This window comes from Lissotriton helveticus, chromosome 3_1 (assembly GCF_964261635.1).
Source record: "Lissotriton helveticus chromosome 3_1, aLisHel1.1, whole genome shotgun sequence".
Lineage (NCBI taxonomy): Eukaryota > Metazoa > Chordata > Amphibia > Caudata > Salamandridae > Lissotriton > Lissotriton helveticus.
In genome coordinates this window covers 1,094,256,446-1,094,281,566 of record NC_136061.1, presented here as the reverse complement: position 1 = coordinate 1,094,281,566, position 25,121 = coordinate 1,094,256,446, and the positions used below count along the sequence as shown (strand labels likewise).

The window sequence follows — 25,121 nt, the reverse complement described above, 5'->3', positions numbered from 1 at the left end:
GACCGTCATATGAGATATTTTCAAAAATGGTGTTCTGTGTTTGCCTTAAATTCTTTGGATTGTCTTCTCTATGATGTGCTTCAATTTCTCTGGTGTGGTTATGAGAAACACCTGGTGGTATCACCCAAAGATCTCAATGGGCGGCTTTCAGGGCTTTTTGGAGTTCGTAGGGAAATCTTTCTGATAGTTGTGATTTGGTGATTCCGTTGTTAAAGAGCTTTTCGCTTTCCCGCCCGGTCAATAAACTATTATATCCTCTTTGGGATTTACCTTTAGTGCTGAAAGCCTTCGTTTCTCATCCTTTTGAGCCTCTTCAGGAGGTTTGTTACAGTGAAAGTGGTTTTCCTTTTAGTCATTACCTCTGCCAGGCGTATTGGCGAGTTGGGAGCCCTTATTGATAGGGAACCTTTCATTTCCCTTTATGATGATGGTGTGTTGTTGAAGTTGGACCCCACTTCAAATCCTAAACTGTCCTCCTCTTTACATAAGTCTCAGGTGAGTCTTCTTACAGTCTTACATAATTCTTCTGAGTCTACACAAGAGCTACAGTGTAATTTACTTGATGTTAGGAGAGTGTTACAAATTTACTTGGAGAGGTCTGCTTCTTATAGGAGATCAGACTCATTATTTGTCACCTTTGGCTCTTCTAATCCAAGGTCAAATGCTTCTCTGGTCTCTATCAGCGGATGGTTAAAACAAACAATTTATTTGGCTTGCTCTGTTTTAAGACTTTCTCCTCCTACAGGAGTATGGGGTGGTCAACCAGAGGCGCTTCCACTTCTTTGGCTAAAGTTCGAGGAGTGTCAATTTCTGATATTTGCAGGGCATCTTCAACGGCTGTCCTTAACAGTTTTGTAAAACATTACAGTTTACAAAATATTTTTTGAACTACACGAGTTTGGTGCAGGAGTTTTGAAATCACTTGCTATATGAACTGTGATTAAATGACTTAGTGGGGTAGTAGGAAACGTTGGTATGTATTTTCTTTTATTGTTGTGATATGAAGGCTACACACAGTATACTTTGGTATTACTCAAAAGTAATGAATGGGACAAGGACTAGAGGACCTGGAGGTAATGTTTTCATTACTTACTGGTAATCTTCGTTGCTCTGAGTCCTGTTGTCCCCTCCCTATTCATTACATCCCCTCTGTTCATAGGCCTTCATATCATTTATGTTGAGCTTGGTTAGTCCAGGGGGAATGCTGGTGAGGCAGCCTCTTATGCCTCCAGCCGGAGGAAATGGGGATGCCTAACTGCATCTGCTTTTGTGAGGTGGGCACCACCTCAAAAGTAATGAACAGGGCGAGGACAACAGGACTAGGAGTAATGAAGATTACTGATAAGTAATGAAAACATTATTCTGCTGCCAGTATGAATAGATTTTTTCCCAGGATCGCACACTTTGAGTTAAGAAGCAGATGCAAGGCTCTAATCAAAGTTTGTAGCTTCACAAGTAGCCTTGAAAACAAGGAGAGGAGCTCGTGCGTCCAAAGGGACAGAGCACCACAAACCGAAAGGTTAAAGATAATTGTTCCCTTTGGAGATACTCTGCGTAGGATTCCCACACTTATTCTCCACAAGCATTCCCAATCACTCACACTGTATTTGGTTAAAATTCCACTTGGGATGCTAAAGCACTTATTGAATCTATTTAATTCACAGTATCACAATTAATACAATAAAAATATGTGCAAATAAACAATTACTGTTTTAAAAAAAGTTCATGCAAAACATATTAAAATCCGGCTGTATCACATCTATATCACAATTATACAAATTCATTACACTACAAGATTTCCTAGAAAGGAATATAGTGAGACAGTTATATTTGTCTTAACACTGTTAATTCTGAAATGATAGCACTCCACAGAATACATTTCCTGTGTTTGTTTTGCTACTGTCTTTTCACAAATTAAAAAAAGTTACAAGCGTCGATACGTTTCAGTGGCGTAACATCAATCAAGCCACCTTTTTCAGGACAAAAAGTTTGGTTCACTCCTTTCCATTATTGAATGTTCCACACATATTTGATTCTTTATGCACCGGTGCAAAGGCACTCAGTTGAATTTCGCTCCAGAAAATTATTTTTTCTTTCTTTTTGACGATACACCAGTAGTCTATTATTCTCTATGGATCTCCTCTATGATCCTATATAAGGTTTACCACTATTCAATCAGTGGTCCAGTTCTGGTCAGATCCACCCTGGTTTCAATTCACCTGGTCTGAATAGTTTATTCTGTTAATGGATCGCGTATCCGTGGCTTTTAGGCTCACGCCGTTCGCTTACTCCGGTGTCTGGTCTCCTTTGCGGTTCATCAACTCCATGTGGTTTTCGTTCCTACGGGTGTTTGCATGCAGAGCCAAAGTCGTGTGCCTTTAGACACCTCGTCTGATCAGAGGCGCTGCAGTATGCAGGTGTATAAAAAGTGTGTACATCGGGCTATCAGGCAGTGCTAAAGTGATGGAATGCCTAAAGCTCATCAAAACCAGCATTGGCAAAACCATATACAGCAGCGCGGCTAGCATGAGGCAGACAGGCTGTAAAAATGGAAGCCATTTGGCAATGGAATTTTCTTTGCCCCGTTGGTTGCTGTGCTGCAACAGGGTTCCCTCATTGGTTGTGTGGCGTCCATCTAGATCTGATATGTAGTCTTAAATGAGCTGCAGAACCGTTGTATCACTGAACGGTATGCGTACAACCTTTAATTGGTCATGGCTTTTTAACTGAACGCACATGAATGCAGGCACACTTTAATAGTGGAAACAAAACTACAAGTCCTAGAATGCAGTGGTGTTCTGTGATAAGTTGAAAGTACTAGGGGAGAGGTATCGCGTAATGACCAGAGCTGTTGACTTTGGAACTGGAAAACCAAGTTTCAGTCTTGTATTCAGTTCAACATACCTCGATTCTGGGCAAATCACTTAGGGCCAGATGTATGAAACAGTTTTACCCATTTTGTGTCTATGGAAAATAGTATTCTTACATCTGACCCTTAATGTCCTGTGCCTAAAAAACAATAAACATAAAAAACAAAACAGCAGGTAACGCTTATACCCAGTCGAGACCCGGGTAGATATATGTAACAATGCAACGATGTCTCAATCGGAAATCATTTAGTAGACCAATACATAAAGAAAACCAGTCAATTGTATTGCAAAGAAGAGAAAGGGAGACCACAATAATTACGATGGAACAAGTAAATTGGGTTGCATTGAAACAGTTGTAGATATATCAACAGCAAATTACATTTTATGTAAGTGTAACCCAAACATTAGTGTGCCCAAACGTGCTTGTGTAGAAGGTGAAAGGTGTCGGTGACACATGAAATAAAGTGAAGGTTCAGTGAGAAAAAAATGAGGTAAGTCTTACCTGCCAGATCTTGTAATTTATTAACTTTTACCCACTGATTGAACCATAAGACCCGTTCTGGGTTCTGTTCATCAGTCTCTTTGAACAGCATGGTAATGACCTTCATTCCCCTCTAGAATTGTCCCAGACGCCCAAATTCTGCAATCCTTGACTGAATCACATTTGCGATACCATTGACTTTTCTTAATGTATTCGATCTACTAAATGATTACAGGTTGAGACATTGTTGCATCAGTACATTAAAAAAAAGTTGCGGCCATGTGTAATAATTTGTATTGTGTTCTGACAATGCAGGAAATTATATGGTTGCATGTAATGAATGAAAAATGGTAGGAAGGAAACCTATACACTTTTGAAATGTGCCTAAGATACTGAGTTGAGATGTTGGTTATTTGTACAACTGTGAATTTTGGTTTATTCATATTATTGTGCTTCCTGCGGTATTTTGCAAAATGTGTTTTTTTAGCACAGTGGCCTAAATTTAAACGACAAAAATAAAAATAAATGCAATAAATGTTTGTCTATTCAGTGTTTCCATACTTCTCACGATAAAAACAATACCCCATCCTATCGCCTGCAACCGAAAAGGACCTAAAACGCACTGGGGTGGCATAACATGTTCGCCATGAAAAATGACCCTTTTTGCCACTGTGGGTAGCTGCGGAATTTGTGACTGGGTTCAGCCACCTCCCAGACAAACCTACCAAACCCACCAAACCCAGACTTTTCTGTAACAAAATACGCAGCGGTGGTTTGACATGTATGGATCCCGCTATCTTTTATTAAGCAGAATGCCCTGCAAACCTCAACCATTGGCTAAAATCATCCTTAGATTTTTGTGAGGAAAAGCTCTGGAATCTAAGGGTATCGACAAGGTAACTACCACCCAATGTTCTAATATTTTTGTAGATAAAAATGGTGCCTCACTCGTGTGGCTGGGCCTATTGCCTACATCAGGAAGGAATTAAAACAGGCTAAATGAAGTCAGCCTTTGCATGGTCGCTGGTTTGTGTTCTACTAATGTTTGTGTGTTTATTCAACATTATAGGACCATTCCTTAACAGCAAGTGTGAGAGTCAGTAGTATGTAGGAATTCCTTGTTAAATGTGTATAGTTGCTTATTTGTATTACTTGTATACACTCCTTACATGACTCCCACTTTTATTTGTACCCAGAGGCTTTTTGTGACCGCTCTTTGTAGTATTTGGAAATTAAGAAGTTATGAATTCATAACGGTACGCACATTCAACTATGCTGCATTCTTGTTTATTTTAAATCTATTGACTAGTGGGCGGAATCATTTTAATGAAGTCATCTGCATGCAGAATAAAGTTATAGGAATGGTTATATTATGAGAGAGCACTTTTTTCATATAGACCGAGTTTTTTATTACAAGCTTTAATGCTTCTACTGGTGCATAATGGCATATTTTGGAAAAGGTTTATTAATGGCATTTTGTTTCTGCAGGTAATGCTTATGGGCAAGATGAAACGGAAGTAAAGAGAAGGGACGGGCCTCTCCATTTAACCACAGATCAGCTTCAAGAACAATTGAAAGTAGCAGTCCAAGCAGAGAAACATTTTAAGGTAGGTATAGGTTTTATTTGTGAGGAATGTGTTTCTGCTCTGGAAAGATTCCAAAAAGGAAATCTTTTTAAATAATCATCTTAACATTTGGGGAAAAAAACAATGTTTATCACATAGTTTATTCACTCATTAACTTATTTAAAAAGAAAAATTGCATAGACTGCTCTGTTATTTAGGTCGCTACATCTGAGTTTTGAACAAAGTAAGCATACATGTCTGTCATTTGATCAAAATTGCATTGGATATGTTAATTTAAAAATTGTCTCATCCGCTTTGTGACAGATGCTAACTATTTTGAGAAACCCAATTTGAGACTTGAATGATTTTAACTTTTTTTTTTAATTGTAGGTTCTTTCTACAACTGAAACTGTTTTCATACATTAAAAAACCCCAAATCACTCACCTTGAAGGAGACTTCTAATATTAGTAAAAGTGGACAGTCATTTTATTAATTTGAAAATGAAATCTTTTCAGCCGTCATAAAGGACTGTTGAATTGTCTTTTCTTTAATGTCCTTGCTGAAGAACTCTCCACTTTATAGATGTTGATTGTCGGGCCCAGGATTTAGTGCACCTGGAGGAGCCTTGTAACAAAAAATATTTTCTGTCCTTTTTAGAATTTCAGAAGCTACACTACTGTGAGCTCTCTGAAGGCTAAGAACCTTCTTTTTAAGCTTTGACTCTCAGTGGTAGCAAAGGTGAGTTGTCAAAGGTCATTTCTGAAGTGTGGTACGGGGTAGAATGTTCATATAGACCACAAACTAGACCGACACCAAGGGAAAATAATGACCAGGCAGTGTATTAGTGGACATTTTATTATTTTCGTTTGTAATTAAAAGTTCAGAAACTTAGCTGCAAGGTGTCACTTAGCCCAACAATAAGACATGTCATTGCACATAAATGTGGACAGTCTAACTCTCCAAGGACAGCAAGGTGACTCCACATGTATTAAGGTATCTGCTGAAGCAAGGTAGGTTTACAAGCAAGTACAACACAGGTGCAATGTTGAGCTTGAAGGGAAAGAGTTCAGAAACGTCTGTACAGGTGTTACAAGAGACTTCTTGTTCACTTGGTTGAATGGTTTGTGTGTTGATGCAGGTGCATCATGCTAGGCCTGACCAAGTGCTCGACAAATATGGTAAATGTACAAACAAAAATTCTGGTGTAGGTGGCAGGAAGGGCACCTCAAATGCACACTGAGCAGTGGTAAGAGATATACGGCCAGATGTACGACGCTTGCATTTTGCGAATAGCTAATTGCGTCGCTTTGTGACTCGCAAAATGCAATGTACAACAGTATCTCAGACACTATTTGCGATTCTGAGTGGGGTCCCAAATTGCATGCCTCATCAATATTCATGAGGCAAGCGCAATTTGCGACTCCATTGGGAATGACTAGCACTCCCAGGGGTGATGGCCTGCTGGGGTCAGCAGACCATCATGTCTGGGAGTGCTTTTTAGGTCGAGCTGGTAAACTGCATCCAAAGGATGCAGGTGTCCAGCTGGAGACCTAATGTTGTCTGTCTCGGGGGGAGGAAGGACAAGAGGGTGTTACGAGCTTGAAAGCGGCTGGATTTGGGTGCACGAACGCGCACGTTCCGTCCCGCGCCGTGCACTTCCCTCCCATACTCGCAGCAAGTCAGCCTAACGCGCATGCATGCACACAGACACACACACACGCGCACACACTTACTTACTTACACACACACGCAGGCACCCAGACGCAGGCAGACACATCCAGGCAACCCCCTCTCCCCCCTCCCCTCTCTTACCTAACCAGGCTTGGCACGCAGATTTAACATCGTGGACGCGCATGCCCAGCCTCCCGGCGCCGTGCACATCTCCTGTCTGTCCCACATTCACACAGCGCCTCTCTCATTCACGCACGCAGCCCCCCCTGAACACACACAGACACGCACATACACACACCCGCCCCCCCCAACTAAGCCCCACTCACCCATCGACGTCCTCAGTCGCCCCTCCTGACTTCTGCAGCCACTGCGCGACAGCCGTGACGCTCCCGAACTTCCGGTTTCGGGACGTGCTCGCTCACGGCTTGTTTATTTCTTCTTTTCCTTCCACGCTGCTATAATGGAGTAGTCCGTCGTTTGTCTCTACCGGTGTTAGTGTCTCTCGCACTGATGGCTGATGTTGCAGAAAATGCGCCTGGCGGTGGGTGACTTGTTCTCCTCTCAGTTGCTTCAGGTCTGGGATCTTTCCTCAAAATTTATTTTTTGAGACTGTATTTTTTTTTTTTATGTAAACCTTTGTTCTTTGTTTTCTACCACAATACCGCCTTCACTGTGCGGTCTCTTTTCGACCTCCTGTTCCACGCTGTGTCCATGGCCGAATAGGATTCCATTAAGGAACACAGATGCCACAACGCGGTGCTTCTATATTCAGTTCATAGGTGTCTTACTAATGTCAAAGCGAATATTAGTGCCAAGCCTAGTTTTTGCCAAGATCAACCAATCGATCTTGCGCTTGTGTGCAGCAGTGGGCTTCTCGTCTTTTTTAAAAATAAAACTTCTAGTATATAAAGTCTTTTGGCGCATGACTGACGTGATGGGACCAGTGGACACAAAATGGTCTCGGACAGCTGCCACTTCTCTTCACCATTGCGCTCCCAACATACCTTGTAAAAATTGCACTTACCGAACCAGCAACCCCATAACTCATGGTTGGGTGCCATTGCCCTTCGCTAGCAGTGAGCCTCAAAGATCCTCCTGTTTATTGTTTCCTCTTAATAAAACCTGACGGATCGCCTACCCAGGAAAGCATGGCACAGCTGCATACAGAGACAGCCGTATGGAGCAATTGCTACATAATTTCCATGTGGCTGGTAACTACTCGTGCTGCCACAGCTGCGGTGCCCACTGTTAAAGGTTAAAGGCTCTGCCAGCTGCAGTGCTGCATGCCCCCTACTAACTGCAGCAAACCACCTCAAACTTTCCTTTGTGCTTATTCCACCCAGGAACAACCAGTATTTTCTTTTCCTATTTATATTTGTTCCTATTTACAAGACCCTAACGGACATTTAGGGTGCACCACTAAGTGTGGCTGCCTGGCATATGGACTCCACCCTGTCTTGGGTGAAACTACCTCAGTCTATACTAGAGGTTGGTGAGACTCTTATAATTTGCTGTGGCGTGATTATGTAAGGTTATCGCAAAATTAGATTGATTAAGTTTGTGTGCAAAATGCCTCTGTCGCTAAAAATTACCCGAATGGTCCATTCAGGTAAAAATTAAAGTGGAAAAAGGCTTTATTGATCTGATTTCTAGTGATTTGCATTCAAAGCGCTGCCGCTGTCATTCTGATTGAGTTTTGTGCCTAAAAAATTACTTAATCATTGGGGTTCCTCTCAATCCTCTATGGATTGAGACGCGCTGCAACTTGCGAACTACGTAGGGGCACTTACGCTTCAGACAGACATAACCTTGTTTACCTCGTAGGACTTTCAGAAGACCTCGTTTTATGCAAATAAACGTTTTATTTTCCCCTTCACCCTGCAACTCACACATATAAGCATCCATACATGGCCTTAACAAATTCTTCTTAATATTATTAAATTTAAAAAAATCTGCGGGAGGAAAAAGCTATAGCTAATTCTCAAGGAAGAAGGAGCTCTTGTTATTTGTAATATCAATACATCTAAGTCTCGTAAATACAACACATATTGCATTACAAATGCTATAGGTGTCACATTTGCGAAAGTTAAAACTATTGGCATTGTAAATGACAAAGCTATTAATTTCGCTATTTTCAAAACCAACACATAAATAAAAACTTTGTCATTTACAATACCAATAGCTCAAACTTTCCTAATGCAAGACCTATTGCATTGCAAATGCTTGTTAAATAAAGCAGTTTTTTAAATGCAGCCCGTTTTCCTTAAAAGAAAGCGGAATGCATTTAAAAAAGAAAAATGAAACTTTTAATTTTCATTTTTTACGGGCAGGCAGTGGTCCCTGGGCGACTGCCTGCTCTTAAAAAATATTTATGCACCCATTCACAAAGGGGAAGTGGTCCCCTGGGGACCCCTTCCCGTTTGCGAGTGGTTTACCACCTACTTAAAGTAGGTGATAAACTGCGAGTGTTTTGCACCGCAAATGCGGTTGCATAACAATAGTAAATAGCATTGAGTCTCGCTATTAGGAAGGGATGCCCCTTCTAATAGCTTTTGGACATCCCATGACCCTTTTTTGTGATAGCACACGGGCCAATCTCCCGTTTGCGAGTGCAGAAATGGGTCGTACATCTGGCCCCTACTGTCTATGATGTCTGTCTTGATGTTCTGCTCTGGCGCAAATCTCTAGACTCTGCAGCACTGTTTGCTTTAGACTGTGATCCTGATGGAAGCACACAACTCCAAGGCCTTGGGTTCTTGAGCTGATAAGACAGTTTTGCAGCGTGAATCTTTTTATTGATTCACATGCTGTGCATTATTCTGCCATCTAGTGTTTGGGTCCGGAATAGTATTTTTTTTTCTTGTTTGGGGGCGACGTCGACCACCATGTGGTGCTAGGTCCATCCCTGTGTGACATCAGACAGCAGCCCTGAAGTTCCTGTGCGTTGTAGCCATCTTCAGATTCTTTTTTCCGCCGTTGAGCCTGGAAGCAAAGGGAGACTCTCCGAAGATTTGGACAAAATCCCTGAAACAATCACTGAATGCGACTACATCCGACCGATCATAAACTATGAACACACCGGAGAACAGAAAGAACCTCTGGAGACCATTTTTCACGTCGAGCAACACCGACGAGACAACAACGCACATGGATTGACAGAGGGCGAGGTAGGGGCCTTGGAAAATACCCCTTTCAAATTCTGTCCTAAGTGTCACCACAAGTTTGTCCAGCCCAATTCACACAACGTCTGTAACCTCTGCCTACCGAAGGACATTAAGATAAGTACTAGGAGGCCTGTGCTATGTTCGTGTTGAAGACACTCAAGGCATGCCAAAAGCAGATAGAAGAACACTACTCAGCCATGTTACAGAGCCGAAAACAATGTTCGTTGAGGGACTTTTGCCTCTTAAGCGACGAGGACGAACAAGGTGTACCCGCAGAATCAATGGACAGAGGCTCAAACGTCAAAATACTCAAAGGAGCTGCCGAAAAGAAGCATGCCACAAAGAAAGTGGCGAAAGGCACCAAGAAAAAGACGGACAAGGTAAGAAACCCACATCTGTCGGAACCGAAGGGCCACGAAAAGAAGGCGTAGCAAAAGGCAGCCCAGGCGGTGAAGAAAATGACGATCGAGGGTCAGCGACGATCAAAAGAACCCCACGGATGCCACCTCCGGTATACTGACGAAGGAAGATCGTCGAAAACGCCTAACACAGGGGTCGAGCAAGAACCTGCGAAGGGCAAGACTTCACCCTTGAAGCCGGAAACCACCACGCCCAAGAAGAGGATCTCCCCGGCCTCAGACACTGAAAAGATCCTTGAGGTAGGAAAAAGAAGCAGAAATGGCAGCCCTTCTTCAAAGAAGAAAGGAGTTTCTGAAACGCTGAAGGGATTCCGTATCCCCCCGATATCCATCGTTGACGGCGAAGAAGAGGAAGACATCCTCGAATCACCTGCAACACCCGAACCGTGCGAGTAAGACATAGAAGAAGAGCCTGACACATCAGAAGCGGCAGCAGCCTCAGAGAATTTCTAGAAAGAATGGAACGACCTCGACACAGAAAGCCATGAAGAGGAGATCTGCTACTCGCCCTCGAAGGCTTCACCACCAGATGACAAAGCCTTCTACAACAGCCTCTTCAAAATAGAGCAGCTGACACTTTCGGGGTCCCCCCAGAAGGAGCAAAATGAGATTCATGCTTCCTTCTAAAGACTTTGACTCCTTCTAACAAGTGGGCACAATATCTCCCAATGCTACGAAGCATTCTAGATTTGGGTAAAGAAGCCTTCAGAGAACCAGCCTCAGCCAAGGGGGTGACACCAAGGGTTGAAAGGAAATATAAACCCTCCACAAAAGACCTTCAATACATCCAGGGAAACACAGTGCCAGACTCAATCATCGTCCCCACAGCAAGAAAGAGGGGCAACATCCACTCTGCCATTGGTCCACCCAATGAAAGAGAGAGCAAGAGAATGGACAAGGTAGGTAGAAAAATTTAAAAAGAAGCAGCAGCACAGTGGCTCATTGCAAATTCCAGTGCTTTCTTAACAGGTTTGGCTATCAACAATGGAGTAACATTGAGGAACTCATGAACAAGCTCCCAGAAGAAGACAGGAAAAGAGCTAAATCCATTTTACAAGAAGGTAAAAACATAGACACTACCTGCCTGAAATCAGCCCTTGAAGCAGCCAATACAGTCAGCAGACAAATGTGCACAGGTACCACGTTACAAAGGCACGCCTGGCTAGGAATATCAGGCTTTAAGCAAGAGTTCCAAACCTCAATTTTTAACAGACCTTTCACAGGGGAACGCCCTCTTTGGAAAGGAAGTAAATGAGTCATTACAACACATAAAGAAAGATAATGAAACATCCAGAGCTATGGGAGCCCTACAACAAAGAGGCACCTTCAAAAGAGGAGGTTTTAACACCAGAAGACCTATAGGAAGGGGAGTCTTCTCAGCAGGCCAGCAATATCAACAACAAACAATTTTAAAATGACGACATTGCAGGAAATAATCCCACAACTACAAAAATGAGACTATATGGCAACAATAGATCTTTAGGATGCCTATCTACACATCCCAATGAACGAAGCCCGCAGGAAATACCTCAAATTCTTTCATGAGAACACTAACTACCAATTCAAGGTCCTCCCTTTCAGGATAAAATCAGCACCACAAGTTTCAACAAAATGCCTAGCGGCAGTTGCAGCATCCCTAAGAAGAGAGGGGATCCACGTCTACCCCTATCTAGACGACTGGCTAATAAAAGCAAGACCAAAGTAAACATGTTACGCACATGTCCATCAAGTGATCAACACAATCCAAAACTTTAAGTTTTCAATAAACCACAAAAAATCATCCACAACACTAGAATAAGAAAAAACTTTCTTAGGAGCAAGATTAAACTCAAAGTTTGCACGGACCCAAAAGATAATACAAGCCATCAAGCAGGAAACTCGCATGTACCAGAAAGGTCAGTCTCTGACAGTGAAGTCGATCATGAGACTCATGGGCATGATAGCATTATGCATTTCCCTCATCACTTATGCACACCTTCACATGCACCCTCTTCAAGAGTGGCTTTGCAGCAGCTGGTCACAAGCCACAGGGAGTTGGGAAGATCTAGTGGTTGTAACACAAAAAGTTCAGACAGAAATATAATGGTGGTCACCCAAGAACATAACACTAGGCAGACCTATCAAGACTTCCACTCCCTCAATGACCATCACAACAGATGCGTCCCACAAGGGTTGGGGAGCATGTTCAGGCCACCTGAAAGTGCGGGGACATTGGAACGACCTGCACTTCATAAAACACATCAACTTCCTAGCGATGAAGACTGTGTTCCTGGGACTGAAAGCATTCCAAGCACACATAGCGAAGAAAAACGTTTTAATTTAAATGGACAACACCACAACTATGTTCTACCTCAACAAACAAGGAGGTACAAAGGCATTCACACTAAGCAAACTAGCACAAGAGATTTGGAAATGGGCCAATTCAAGGAAAATCAAACTACAAACAATATACCTGCCAGGGAAATGCAACAAAGAAGCGGATCAACTGAGCAGACAAAACAGCAGTTCGCATGAGTGGTAAATGAAACAGAGTACCCTGCAACACATCTTCAACCTCGGGGGGACCCCGGAGATGGACCAATTCGCAACAGTAGAGAACAAGAAATGGCAATTTTTTACCTCCAGATTTCATCACCACCTATCAAAAGCGAATGCCCTGTTACTAAACTGTTCGGGGACATTTGCATACGCTATTCCGCCAGTCCCTCGAATACAAATAGTACTAGAAAAAGCCATACAACCAGTAACAAATCTAATACTAAAGGCCCCTCAATGGGCAAGGCAAACCTAGTACTCAAGTCTGCTCGGACTGTCCGGGGGACAAAAGATCAAGCTCAAAGCAGACAAGGACCTCCTCACTATGCAAGAGGGTCAGATTTTTCACCCAGAAACAGTGACGCTCAGCCTAGCGCCTGAATACATAGAGTTCGGACATTTGAACTTACCTCAGAGAACAATGGAAATACTAAAAGAGGCAAAATAACAAACCACAAGACAATGCTACGCTGCAAAGTGGAAACGGTACACCAAATGGTTCACAAAAAACAATACCCCAAGCTCAATCTCCACGCAAGAGACAGTGCTCATATATCTGACACACCTGCTTGACAGTCACATCAACTATTCAAGCCTCAAGGTGCACCTAGCGGCAATTGTAGCTTATACCAGGGGAAAATCATGCAAAGGTTTCTTCAAAGCACCAGTCATCAAAAGATTCCTTGAAGGATCAAAAAGGATTGCACCCCCAAGAAAGTCTCCAGCACCTATGTGGAGCTTAAACACAGTTCTAACACAACTAATGACAGAGCCATTCGAGCCCATGCACAAAGCAGAGCTCAAATACATTGCCATCAAAACTAACTTTTTAATATCCGTAACATCTTTACGAAGAGTAAGTGAACTACAAGTGTTAACTATTAAAGAACCATACATGCAAATTCACAAGGACAAGGTTACCCTAAGGACAAACTCTCAATTCCTACCTAAAATAGTGAGCAGATTCCACTTGAACCGAAGCATACAGCTAGCAGTTTTCTTCAAGGATCCACAAACACGACTAGAAAGAAGCCCTCCATACCCTAAACGTAGAGGAGCTTATTGTACCATCTACAAGAAACAAAAAATATCTGTAAAAAACAATCAGTTGTTCGTTTATTACTCAAATGCCAAAACAGGAGCACCTGTTGTTGTGATTCTATCTAGGACACTAATTCAATATTCCCGATGTATGCCCTCATATGGTTATAAGAAATAATATCCTTATAAAGGCATAAGAATCATATCCATAGTTAGTAATAGCCAATGTGGTCCAAATACGGCAAGGCTACTCCCATAGACTCCTAGAAAGTACAACACGTTCTTTAAACAAACCAAGCCTCCAGCAGCCCGGGAATTCCCCCTGCTTTTGTTTTGATTTGCACAAGAACTCCTGGAGTCCAGAAAGAACTGTTAGTTCTTAGTGACGTCTTATGTCCAACCTTACGTCAAACTCGGCACCTTTCAGGTATAAATATACCAACGTTGCCGTAAGCAAACACACAGTGGTTTGGAGCAGAGCGGCTATCTACTTGCCCAAAGCCCAGCTGATGCGAGAGCCGAAGGAAGCCGACCCTCCCATTTGACGCACTGAGAGAGACGCTGTCTTTTCTCCTGCCAATAAATTCCAGCTCCGGTGTTTCCAGTCACCCTTGCGGGTTGCTGGGAGATCGAGTCCTGAGAGAGAGATACAAGACCTCCTTCATTCTAGAACCAAGGTACGGAGCTGATTAAACCCTTAAGAGAATTCTTGATTCAGATTCTTGGCAAAAACCAACTTAACTTAAACTGCAACTTACTTACTCCTTCCCACGTATTAGGCTTAGGTCAGGTACACCGGGGTAGGCGTATCTTAGAAGCACCAGTTTAGTACGTTAGTCAATGTTTTTATGTATATATATATTTTATCCGTTTTAAAGTATCATATGGTTAAGAAACCATATCAATGCTTTTACAGTATTATTTCATAATACTCCTTTTACTGTACGCACTTTACTTCATGATAAGTATTGCAATTGTGGCAATTCATTTCCCTTGCATGAGAAAGAAGACTGCTCAATAAATAACAACTTTTATTGAAAACGCCCGTCTCTCTATTTCTCTGCACTCCTGGTGAAACTAAGCATGCACGATTGACTGAGTGAAATGGCTGTCTATTGTTTTCACACGACTCTAGAGATATACTCTTTATTTTGAGGGAGCAAAGTTGTATGCGGTTGTCGGAAACTAATCCCTTCTTGTCTAATCAGGAAAGTTAACTCATTCCTGTTCATTCGAGAAAGTTTCTAGTGACCTCTGAGCTAGCTGGCAAACCTAATTAAGTCTAACATAGTCAGTAGAGACCTAGATGACCTCAGTCCTATGTCTAAACTGCTGTTTATGTTATTCCAATGCACAGAGCCTATTGGGAATATAGGAACTACACTACATGGCGCCCAACGTTTGGTAAGGCGATAATCTAACGCAAGATACTAGAGTAACTCAGTCGTGCTTTTCACACAGACCCCTTTTTCCCGTAAAAAGTCCAAAAGACGTCTGGAGTGGGTAAAAGGTTAATATCCGCCGGAACTTAGTAGGAAGAGATTCCTATGTATAGTTTTTGGTTTAGTCAACGTTGAAGGATACAGTGTTCCAAAATATTGTGCACCTAATCTTTGCTTCCTTGAAACTTGCTCTGCAACAAAACTTTCTGTCAGAAAAATGTCGGATAGTGAAGAGGAAAGGGAGAGAGCTAAATTAGCAACTCAACTTTTAGCGGATGACACAAGTCTCCAAGAAAATGACCCGAATGTTATAATCATTCCGATAAATGTAAGAAAAACTATAACTAAAAAAGTTATAGAAAATGGAGTATCATCAAGAGGTGGTACAGTCATTTTCGTGGTAGAGGCACATGAATATCGGCAGACAGAGGTATTCTATTCATGGATACATTTTCCTGCAGCACACACTGTGACAAACGAGTTCCACTATTACAAAATAGAGGAACCTTTGGATGAATACGCTCCTTTCGAGGACGTTGAAATCCCACTAACTTACCAAGAGCACATGCTCTGGTTTAAAGGCGCCCTAAAACATAAAAATCTCATTACCAGGCTCGATCCACTAGGTAGACCAGGAGCCACGTGGCCGGTTCTAGCCAGCTACACACCACATCCAGACATTGAAAAAATGTAAAGCGAAGAACTTTTAGCTAAACTAAAAGAATTAACAAAGGCATATAGAGAATTAGTTCAATTGGCAATGGACGATATAACATACCTGCAGAAATTGAAAGAAACAGATATAGCAGAACAACCTTTTGAACTTTCCAGAATCATAGAAAAATCATATGAAGAACTAGGTAGAGATAGTTTGGGTGGGAAACCAGTAAAACCCCAACTAACTGAACATCCTGAAAAAACCTTTATTAAAAATAATCTCAACACTCCAAAAAAGAGTTGGGAGGGTAATAAACAATCCACTCCCAGAGAAAAACGATTCTAGTCCAGAGGAAGGTCTCCTCAACGAAGAGATAGATCTCCAGAACGAGGAGGCAAGTCTCCCCAGAGGGAGCCCTCTGAGAAAAGATACAATCTTAGAAATAGGGACAATTTGAGAAAACCTGATAGATATCAAGATATTGATACACGTCCCTCTCGATCTTTTCAGACTTCCTCTCAGAAATCGGAAAGAAGAGGACGGTCAGAACTCAAAGAAGAGCACGTCAAGTCCAAAGACAAGGAACCTGCTCATCAAAGTAAAAAATTACAATTTCCAAAGAAGAAGGTAGCTAGTATTAAAATAAAACATGCCGGGTATACTGAGGACACAACTGAAAAACGGAGAGTGGGCCCAGACAATGGTAGACAGCACAGCAGAAGTAACCATAGCTCGCAAGATCCTGATGAATCTTCTGGAGACATTGGACACGAATGAATATATTCAAGTGGAAACTGCAGACACCAGAGTTAGCAAACCCCATAAATTATACGAAATAACATTGCGTATAGAGGGGGACAAAACTAGGAAAGTAAGGGGTCTCTTTTGGGATAACCTTTCGAAAGGCTATGACATCCTGTTAGCTGAGAAAGACTGGCCACCAGAGTTTGTCAGGGAGTGCCCTCATGGCGAAGAAATGATTATGCCTGCCTTCTCAAATCATATTCCAATTCATAAAAAATACACATTTGAAAGAAAATGGGAAGTGGCCCAAGCTCCTGCATTATTTAAAAATCATGTAGGATGGGATGAGGATTCACCTCCCCACAAAATCCTGTTAAAAAATCAACCCACTGCACAAAGGCAGTACCCAGTCAAGCAAGAAGCTAAAAAGCAAATCAGGGAGATCTTAGATCAACTTGAATATCAGGGGGTGATTGAAACATTCACCTCACAAATGAACAATCCTTTGTTTCCTGTCTCCAAGCCAGACGATTCATATTGTCTAGGTTTGGACTACAGACACCTAAACTCCTGCTGCAAAACATTTGCAGTATAAAACTCACACAGTGCAGCACTAACGAATAACATCGTGCGCAAAAAATATAAAACGACATTAGATATCTCCAATGGATTCTTTTGTCAAAACATTGCACCTGAAAGCAGGTATTTGACTGCTCTCTCAATAATGGGGTATCAAAAAACAATTCTGTCGACTCCCACAGGGATTCAAGAATAGCCCAGGATTATTCTCAGCAAGGGTAACAGAGTTACTACAAATATATGATGATGAGGCATTATCTTATGTCGATGACATCTATCTCACAGATGATGACCTGGAGACTCACTTAAAAAGAGTGAACGCCATAATACTTGGGTTCGCAGCTGAAGGGTACAAATTCAACTTTAAAAAGTCACGAATTGCCCATCTAACTGTCCTGTTTTTAGGATATGAATTATCAAGTGAAGGCAAAAACCTAGCAGACAACTTCTTAGAGAAGTGTGCTGTACTCCAAGCTCCAAAAACGCTGAAGAACTTACAATCAATACTAGGTTTCCTGAATTTCGGAAGAACATCATTCTAAATTATGCAGAGAGGGTTAAACCTCTCTATGAATTAATAAAACCTGATTTCAAACCAATCAATTGGACTCAGAAACACACAGAAATTTTAAGATCATTACAAACAGACATGTTAACTAAAACAAAATTGCAAACACGCGAAAACGTACGCAACCTTGTAATCCGAGTCATCCCAGGAAGATGCAGATTCACATACCTGACCTCTAATGAGGGAGAAACGGTACCAATAGCTTACAAATCACACTTGTACACACAAGCTGAAATGAAATTCAGTTCAACTGAAAAAAATCTAACTGCGGTTCAAACTGCTGTAGCAAAAGAAAGAGCCTTAGTCCAAGGGAAAAGAATATCGGTTTTAACAGCAGAATCAGCCCTTGAGGCATTAACAAGTCCACGCAATCTAAATGCAGTGGCATTAGATCCAAAATGGATACAATGGGAAAATTCTCTTGCTGCAGAAGACGTGAAACACGCTTTTGACCCGAAAATGAAAAAACTAGAAGATCTAGAATACGTACATGAATATCCTCTGCCAATCGAAATTCTGCCTCTCGAACAGTACACCTGTGTAATCTACATGGACAGATTTGCACAACACTACGATGTAGATAAAAAACCCTACAACGCAGCGTGCGCGATTAAGGGTCGCTGGCGCTTAGGTAAATTCAGACTGATAATAACAAAAACTGAATCACTCAGAAACTGTACAGCTCAGCGAGCTGAAATAAGATCTTTAAAGATGGCGCTTGAAAATGCCAATCGCGAATTCCCAACACTAATAGTGTGCGATTCGCATTTCTGCGTCAGGTCTTACAATAATGACATGCAGACATGGATCAAAAATGATTACAAAGATGACACAGGTGCCACAATAAAGCATAAAAAGCTATGGGAACAAGTAGTTCTTTTGCGGAAAGAACTACGAAAGACTCACGTGATACATACACTGAGTCATCGACGTGATGGCGTTCACGTTGCAGGGAATTCATTGGCTGACAGAGCCACAGTGGCAGCGGTCAAACCGGCTTCCGTAGCCACAAAAAAGCGTACTAAAAAACAAATAGATGGTGAAACGCTACTAGCAGTAAAAGCCTCAATGAAAGGCAACTATGCGGCATTACCTCTCAACTATCCACTCAGTAATACATACATAATTGATGCGAACTCCGTTCCTTTTGCTCAAATCCCTGGAGTGGGGGATAGAGTAATTCCAAACACGAACCGGAGGGCTTACTTGATTCAAGAAGCACACATGGGACAGGGTCTAAGGCACCAAGAGATCTTGAAATCTCTAATGGAATTACAATCAGTATACTGGTGGCCGGGGATGAGCGTGCAAATTTACAATTTTGCAATGGATTGTCCAGACTGCAATAGAGATCGAAGTTGTGAACCGGACCTGACTATTGCCAGGACACGTTTATTAGAAAGCATCAGGCTATCTATACGCAGAAATCCAGACGGAGAAATGCGTCCCCATGATTATTAGGACTAGATTCACTTAAGATGTAGACACCAGCGCTCGGCTGACGCCAGAACTGTTATAAAAGATTTGCGAGTCTTTATCGGCACATACGCAATTGGCATGCTACATTCTGACCAGGGTCCTGCGTTTAGCTCTCGGGCTTTCAAGGAGGCCATGGCCAGCATGGGCATTGCATTGCGGTACTCTTCTCCCTTCCATCCTGAGGGAAATGCGGTAGTGGAAAGAAAAAACCGTGACATAAAGCAATCTATAACGGCGAGGGTATTGGGTTCGGGTGATGGGTGGGTCAAACATCTAACAAGTGTCCAACGTAGTCTTAACAATCTGCCAAGAAATTCTCTAAAAGGTATCACTCCTTACGAACTATTGTTCGGCACTAGAATGCACATCCAGGACTTAGATTGTCACACTTCAGTGGTAAAAGAAAAAGCCTTTGATATCAATGACCGTTGGTTGTTTTACAGGACTTAAATGAAACAAGAAGAAGTCTAAGTAACATAAAGTTAAAGCCAACGACCACTGAAGAAAAACCACCTCTCCCAGCAAGACCTGTCTGGATTCCAAAGATTGGGGATCTAGTCAGAGAGAAGATCGGGGTGAAGAAGGAATTTGGGCCTTCTTACAGAAAGGCAGTACCTGTCTTAGCTGTCAGCGGAACAAGATCAGTAGTACTACCGACCCTTGCTGGTAAAAAGGAGAACAGAGTTGTATGCATCGACCTGGTAAAACCACAATCATGTGGCCAATAATAAGTAGTAGGCCCAGTGGACTCCCAAGAAATAGCAGAAGACCAAATCTTGCTACAATCCAAGAGGTTCAAACTGAAAGACTAATCACATTTGATAAACCTGCAGTGAATAAAAAGGACTATGCAACAAAGCCATGGAACTTGTGCCTCTTGAAACCCAAAATGCAACAGTTTGTCAAGAAACACCTGTCTACAACGATGTAGCATCAGACTATGTTAATGAAACAAAGAAAAATCCAAAAGCAAATGAAAATCCGGAAGCAATTCCAACAATTGACAGAACTGCATCTGACTACTTCATCAATTTCGATGACTTTTCTGAAGATCCAAACAAGCATGAAGAAACGCCAGCAACAAAAACTTTGAAAACAAAAATGACTGAACTTTTTCACCAACTAAAAGAAACATCTGATTTCACCATGGATTGAATTTTGGATTGTGTTAGGTGTACTTTTCCTCCTGCTTTGGCTCATCATGGTTTTATGTTTGGGTAGATTTATTGATGGAAAATATAGTACAATGGACACAGCAAGTCAGAACATCATCTTGGTCCTAAAGCCTCACAGATCCTCACACATCGAGAAAAGAGAACTGTCATCAGTGAAAATCACAGCCAATACAATACCCGGTAGGGTAACATGGGACAAAATGGATTATGAAATCTATGGCCCGATTGAGCTCTTGAAATATCTACACCAGTTTAAGGTTTCCTTAAGTGACTTTGTGACACCAAGTACTTTCTCTGATGATTGGGACTTTGAAAATATTAATAATATGATGTCAGATTTAGTAATGTCAGCTAAATTCACAGAACATGATTATTTACAGGGTTCATCGAACTATGAAGAGTCGTATTGTTATAATCATTTTGGTCATCACTATTTGCATAAATCTGCTCAACCTAGAAATGTTTTTAATTATAATCAATGGGAACATTGTCCAACTCCGCCAAAAGGCAGTTCGAAAACATTTTATGAGAAATTCCCATACTTCTCAGGGTTTAACAACAATGATCCAGAAACATTTTATTTTAAAATGTTAAATAAGACAGGAATGAAAACAATGTTGACAAATACTTAATTGATTTATTTTGAAAAATTATATGATAAAATGTCTACATTTGGTTTTGAATTTTGGAAAAACAACATTGAAACAAAAACCACCTGGGGTTCAAAAGACTGGCAGATACAAGGTCTAGAAGCATTATTTAGTGCCTGCATGATCCCAGAACAGATAATATTCCTGAATGACACAATTCAGCAAACAACCTGTCTTGGTTTAGCCAAAATAAAAGACCTAAATAAACCGTCTATTCCAAAGCCCATACCTGATAGTAATAGCACTACAGATGTGGAGATAGACGTATCCCATATTTTACACCAAAACAGAACAAATCCTGATTGGAAAAAATGTTTGATCTGGCCCACAGACACTAATAACTGTCAAGATAGATTCCTGAACAAAACACAGGGGTTCAAACAGAACATGCCAGACCCAACATACTCCCAGAGACAACATCCAGGGATAGTTACAACATACAGTGTAGGGAAACTATGCCTTGAGTGGCTACAGAAATCCACACTGGCTGAAATTAAGCAACACTTGACTTTACTTAAAGACGGTGCTGACTTGCGAGATTTCATACTGGGACCTCGCAAACAGCGTCAAAAACGTTTCATATACGCCGGTATATACGCTGCTTACAACGAAGCTTGGAAAGTAACGCAAATTGAAACAGCTGAAAAAATACGAGAAATTGATCTTATTAATTTGGAAAAATCACTTTCTGTAGTGGACAATGGGTTAACGACTCTGTCCTCCAGAATATATTCACTGGACAGCATTGTATCATCTGCTATTGATATAATAGAGCAGGACTTACTAATGATACAACATGGACAGTCCCAATTGTGTTCTATTGTACAACTTGGCTGGACGTTGCAAAATCTGCGTTCAGGCTACGTGCCATAGCCTCTCATCAACATAACGTCATTATTTTCTATCTTTAACCTTACTGATAAACAAATCAGTTTGGCACAAAAAGGAGCAGACTATACGATTCTGAGCATTGAAAAACTTGAGAGATTACCATTGACAATGTCAGAGAGACCTGTCATTGAATGGATAATATACGGAACAATTACAATTTTGATAACAACTTTCCAGTTAAGCATTGCCAAAAAATATATACCAGCAGGCCTGTATGAAAGGTTGGGTAAAGGATACATCAAATCAACCTGGAATTTACCTTACACACACACATGTTATAGTGAAGGGGAAAAAAGAGGTATTCCTTAGTGGTAACAATTGTAAAAAATCACTAAGCGGTACACTTCTGTGTCAAGGTATTAACATGCATGGAGCTTGCGAGGGTTCATCACATAACCTTTCATGTCACCTGCATGGCACTCCTGCAACACAGATAGAGCCTTTTTTCAGACAGCTTTCCAACGGCAGTTATGTTCTAATAAGTGACCACAGCTGTTGTGGCATGGTGCCAGAAAAAGCCTATCTCTAACCGTTACTTCCAGGGTCATTTGCTGTATGCAAGTATTGTATCCAAACAGCAATCGAGACATGGAGGCGGCAATATGGCCTTCTTTGAATATCTTTTCTATTCGAATTGATACTTTAAGCAGAATGAAGTCTATTCTTTTACAGACAACTGTGCCTTTAACCTCGTCCAAAGAGACGTATGATCTGCAAGTTGCAAGGACAGCAGCAGAGATACATACCCTATTATCAACAAATTGCCCCGTCCATTTCGTAGAAATGTTAGGTCAAATTTTAAACATGTCTGATGCCAGTGGCATCGCACATGTATTTAAGACAATTTTTTCGGGACTGTTAGCACCCTTTGAAACAGTTTTGGGCATTTTCCCGAATTTTGTGCATTAGTTATTCGGCGGCCTGCCTCTTCGTTTTGGACTCGTAGCAGGAATTTTATTTTTGATCCTTCTGCTCCGATATGGCAAGCCAAGCCACAGACAAAACTCCAGCAATGATGGAAGAAACGATCCTAGCAATATGCTACCGAGACCGAATCACTAGAGTCCTCGGATTAGCCCGACTAAGAGATCTGAGTACCATTGGTTTCTTTCATTCAGACCAATCTGGCAAGATTGCATCTTACCTGTACTTCGATGTCTGCTATGCGGAGAAGAATGTGTGTTGGACGTCTGTCTTACACTACCATCAACAGTACCAATGGATATCGATACTTTGCTCGGTCCGGTAATGACTCATGCAGCGTGTTGTCCCCAGCGGCTACCTATTCTGATGACGGCATTCGTTGAGACTTCACCATTACGAGTAGGTGGCGGTGGAGTACGAGATGAAAGCAGCACCACACAGGTACAACCTTCTGTGAGCATTGCTGATCCCGACATCGCTGATAGCAATGATTCTCACATATGCACTATTGCAGCTTTTTCGAACTTTCACCTACTGTTGTAGACCAATTTTTTGCAAGCCTGTCTGATATAATGTTCTCTCCTAACAACGAGAATGACTTTTAAAAACAATGAGCACACAGCGTTCCCTGAACTCTGAATTCGGCCTTCAGTTTTTGATAAACAACACTACTGAAAACAATTGGAACTATTTTTTCCCCTGAAAGCGAAATTATTTTTCCACTTCCAAAATATTTACTTTTTTTCTGGCACATAGTACTCTGCTTAAAGTAGAACTATTCTTAGAGAACAGAGCTTCTATTTATGCAGACACTAGAGACAATATTTTACCTCCGCCTCTAGCACATGTACAGTATTGTATAAATATGTGATGAAATGGACTCAACCTTCTTTTCTGTATTCAGAGCCATTTCATAAATGTAATTTTCGCAATTCATTCAACCAATATTTATATATGCATTTCCTGAATGATAACACTGCTTGAAAAGCGTACAGTATAAATACTCATTTTCGTGTATTTACCATATACCATTTCAAATGCAATTTATGTATTTCGGGGTGGGTTGGAAAACACACATGCATCGTTATATGTTTAATATTGCTTAGTATTTAGTAATGATGGACATTAATACGTGGAGTGGGTGTTGTGATTCTATCTAGGACCCTAATTCGATATTCCCGATGTATGCCCTTATATGGTTATAACAAATAATATCCTTATAAAGGCATGAGAATCATATCCATATTTAGTAATAGCCAATGCTGTCCAATACGGCAAGGCTACTCCCATAGACTCCTAGAAAGTACAACGCGTTCTTTAAACAAACCAAGCCTCCAGCAGCCCGGGGATTCCCCCTGCTTTTGTTTTGATTTGCACAAGAACTCCTGGAGTCCAGAAAGAACTGTTGGTTCTTAGTGACGTCTTATGTCCAACCTGACGTCAAATCCGGCACCTTTCAGGTATAAATATACCAACGTTGCCTTAAGCAAACACACAGTGGTTTGGAGCAGAGCGGCTATTTACTTGCCCGAAGCCCAGCTGATGCGAGAGCCGAAGGAAGCCGACCCTCCTACTTGACGCACTGAGAGAGACGCTGTCTTTTCTCCTGCCGAGAAATTCCAGCTCCGGTGTTTCCAGTCACCCTTGCGGGTTGCTGGGAGATCGAGTCCTGAGAAAGAGATACAAGACCTCCTTCATTCTAGAACCAAGGTACGGAGCTGATTAAACCCTTAAGAGAATTCTTGATTCAGATTCTTGGCAAAAACCAACTTAACTTAAACTGCAACTTACTTACTCCTTCCCACGTATTAGGCTTAGGTCAGGTACACCGGGGTAGGCGTATCTTAGAAGCACCAGTTGAGTACGTTAGTCAATGTTTTTATGTATGTATATATTTTATCCGTTTTAAAGTATCATATGGCTAAGAAGCCATATCAATGCTTTTACAGTAATATTTCATAATACTCCTTTTACTGTACACACTTTACTTCATGATAAGTATTGCAATTGTGGCAATTCATTTCTCTTGCATGAGAAAGAAGACTGCTCAATAAATAACAACTTTTATTGAAAACGCCTGTCTCTCTATTTCTCTGCACTCCTGGTGAAACGAAGCATGCACGATTGACCGAGTGAAATGGCTGTCTATTGTTTTCACACGACTCTAGAGATATACTCTTTATTCTGAGGGAGCAAAGTTGTATGCGGTTGTCGGAAACTAATCCCTTCTTGTCTAATCAGGAAAGTTAACTAATTCCTGTTCA

At 41.4% G+C, this 25,121-nt stretch overlaps 1 protein-coding gene across 3 annotated transcripts in view; it reads left to right on the top strand.

The window, feature by feature from the left end:
* The window catches only part of TANK (TRAF family member associated NFKB activator), a 386,559-nt gene that overhangs the window by 232,052 nt on the left and 129,386 nt on the right, over nt 1–25,121 (top strand). For all 3 annotated transcript variants that reach the window (XM_078681664.1, XM_078681665.1, XM_078681666.1), the window contains one exon: nt 4,840–4,958. In XM_078681664.1, coding sequence (XP_078537790.1) covers nt 4,840–4,958 — 119 coding nt within the window. The remainder of the gene's footprint in view (nt 1–4,839; nt 4,959–25,121) is intronic.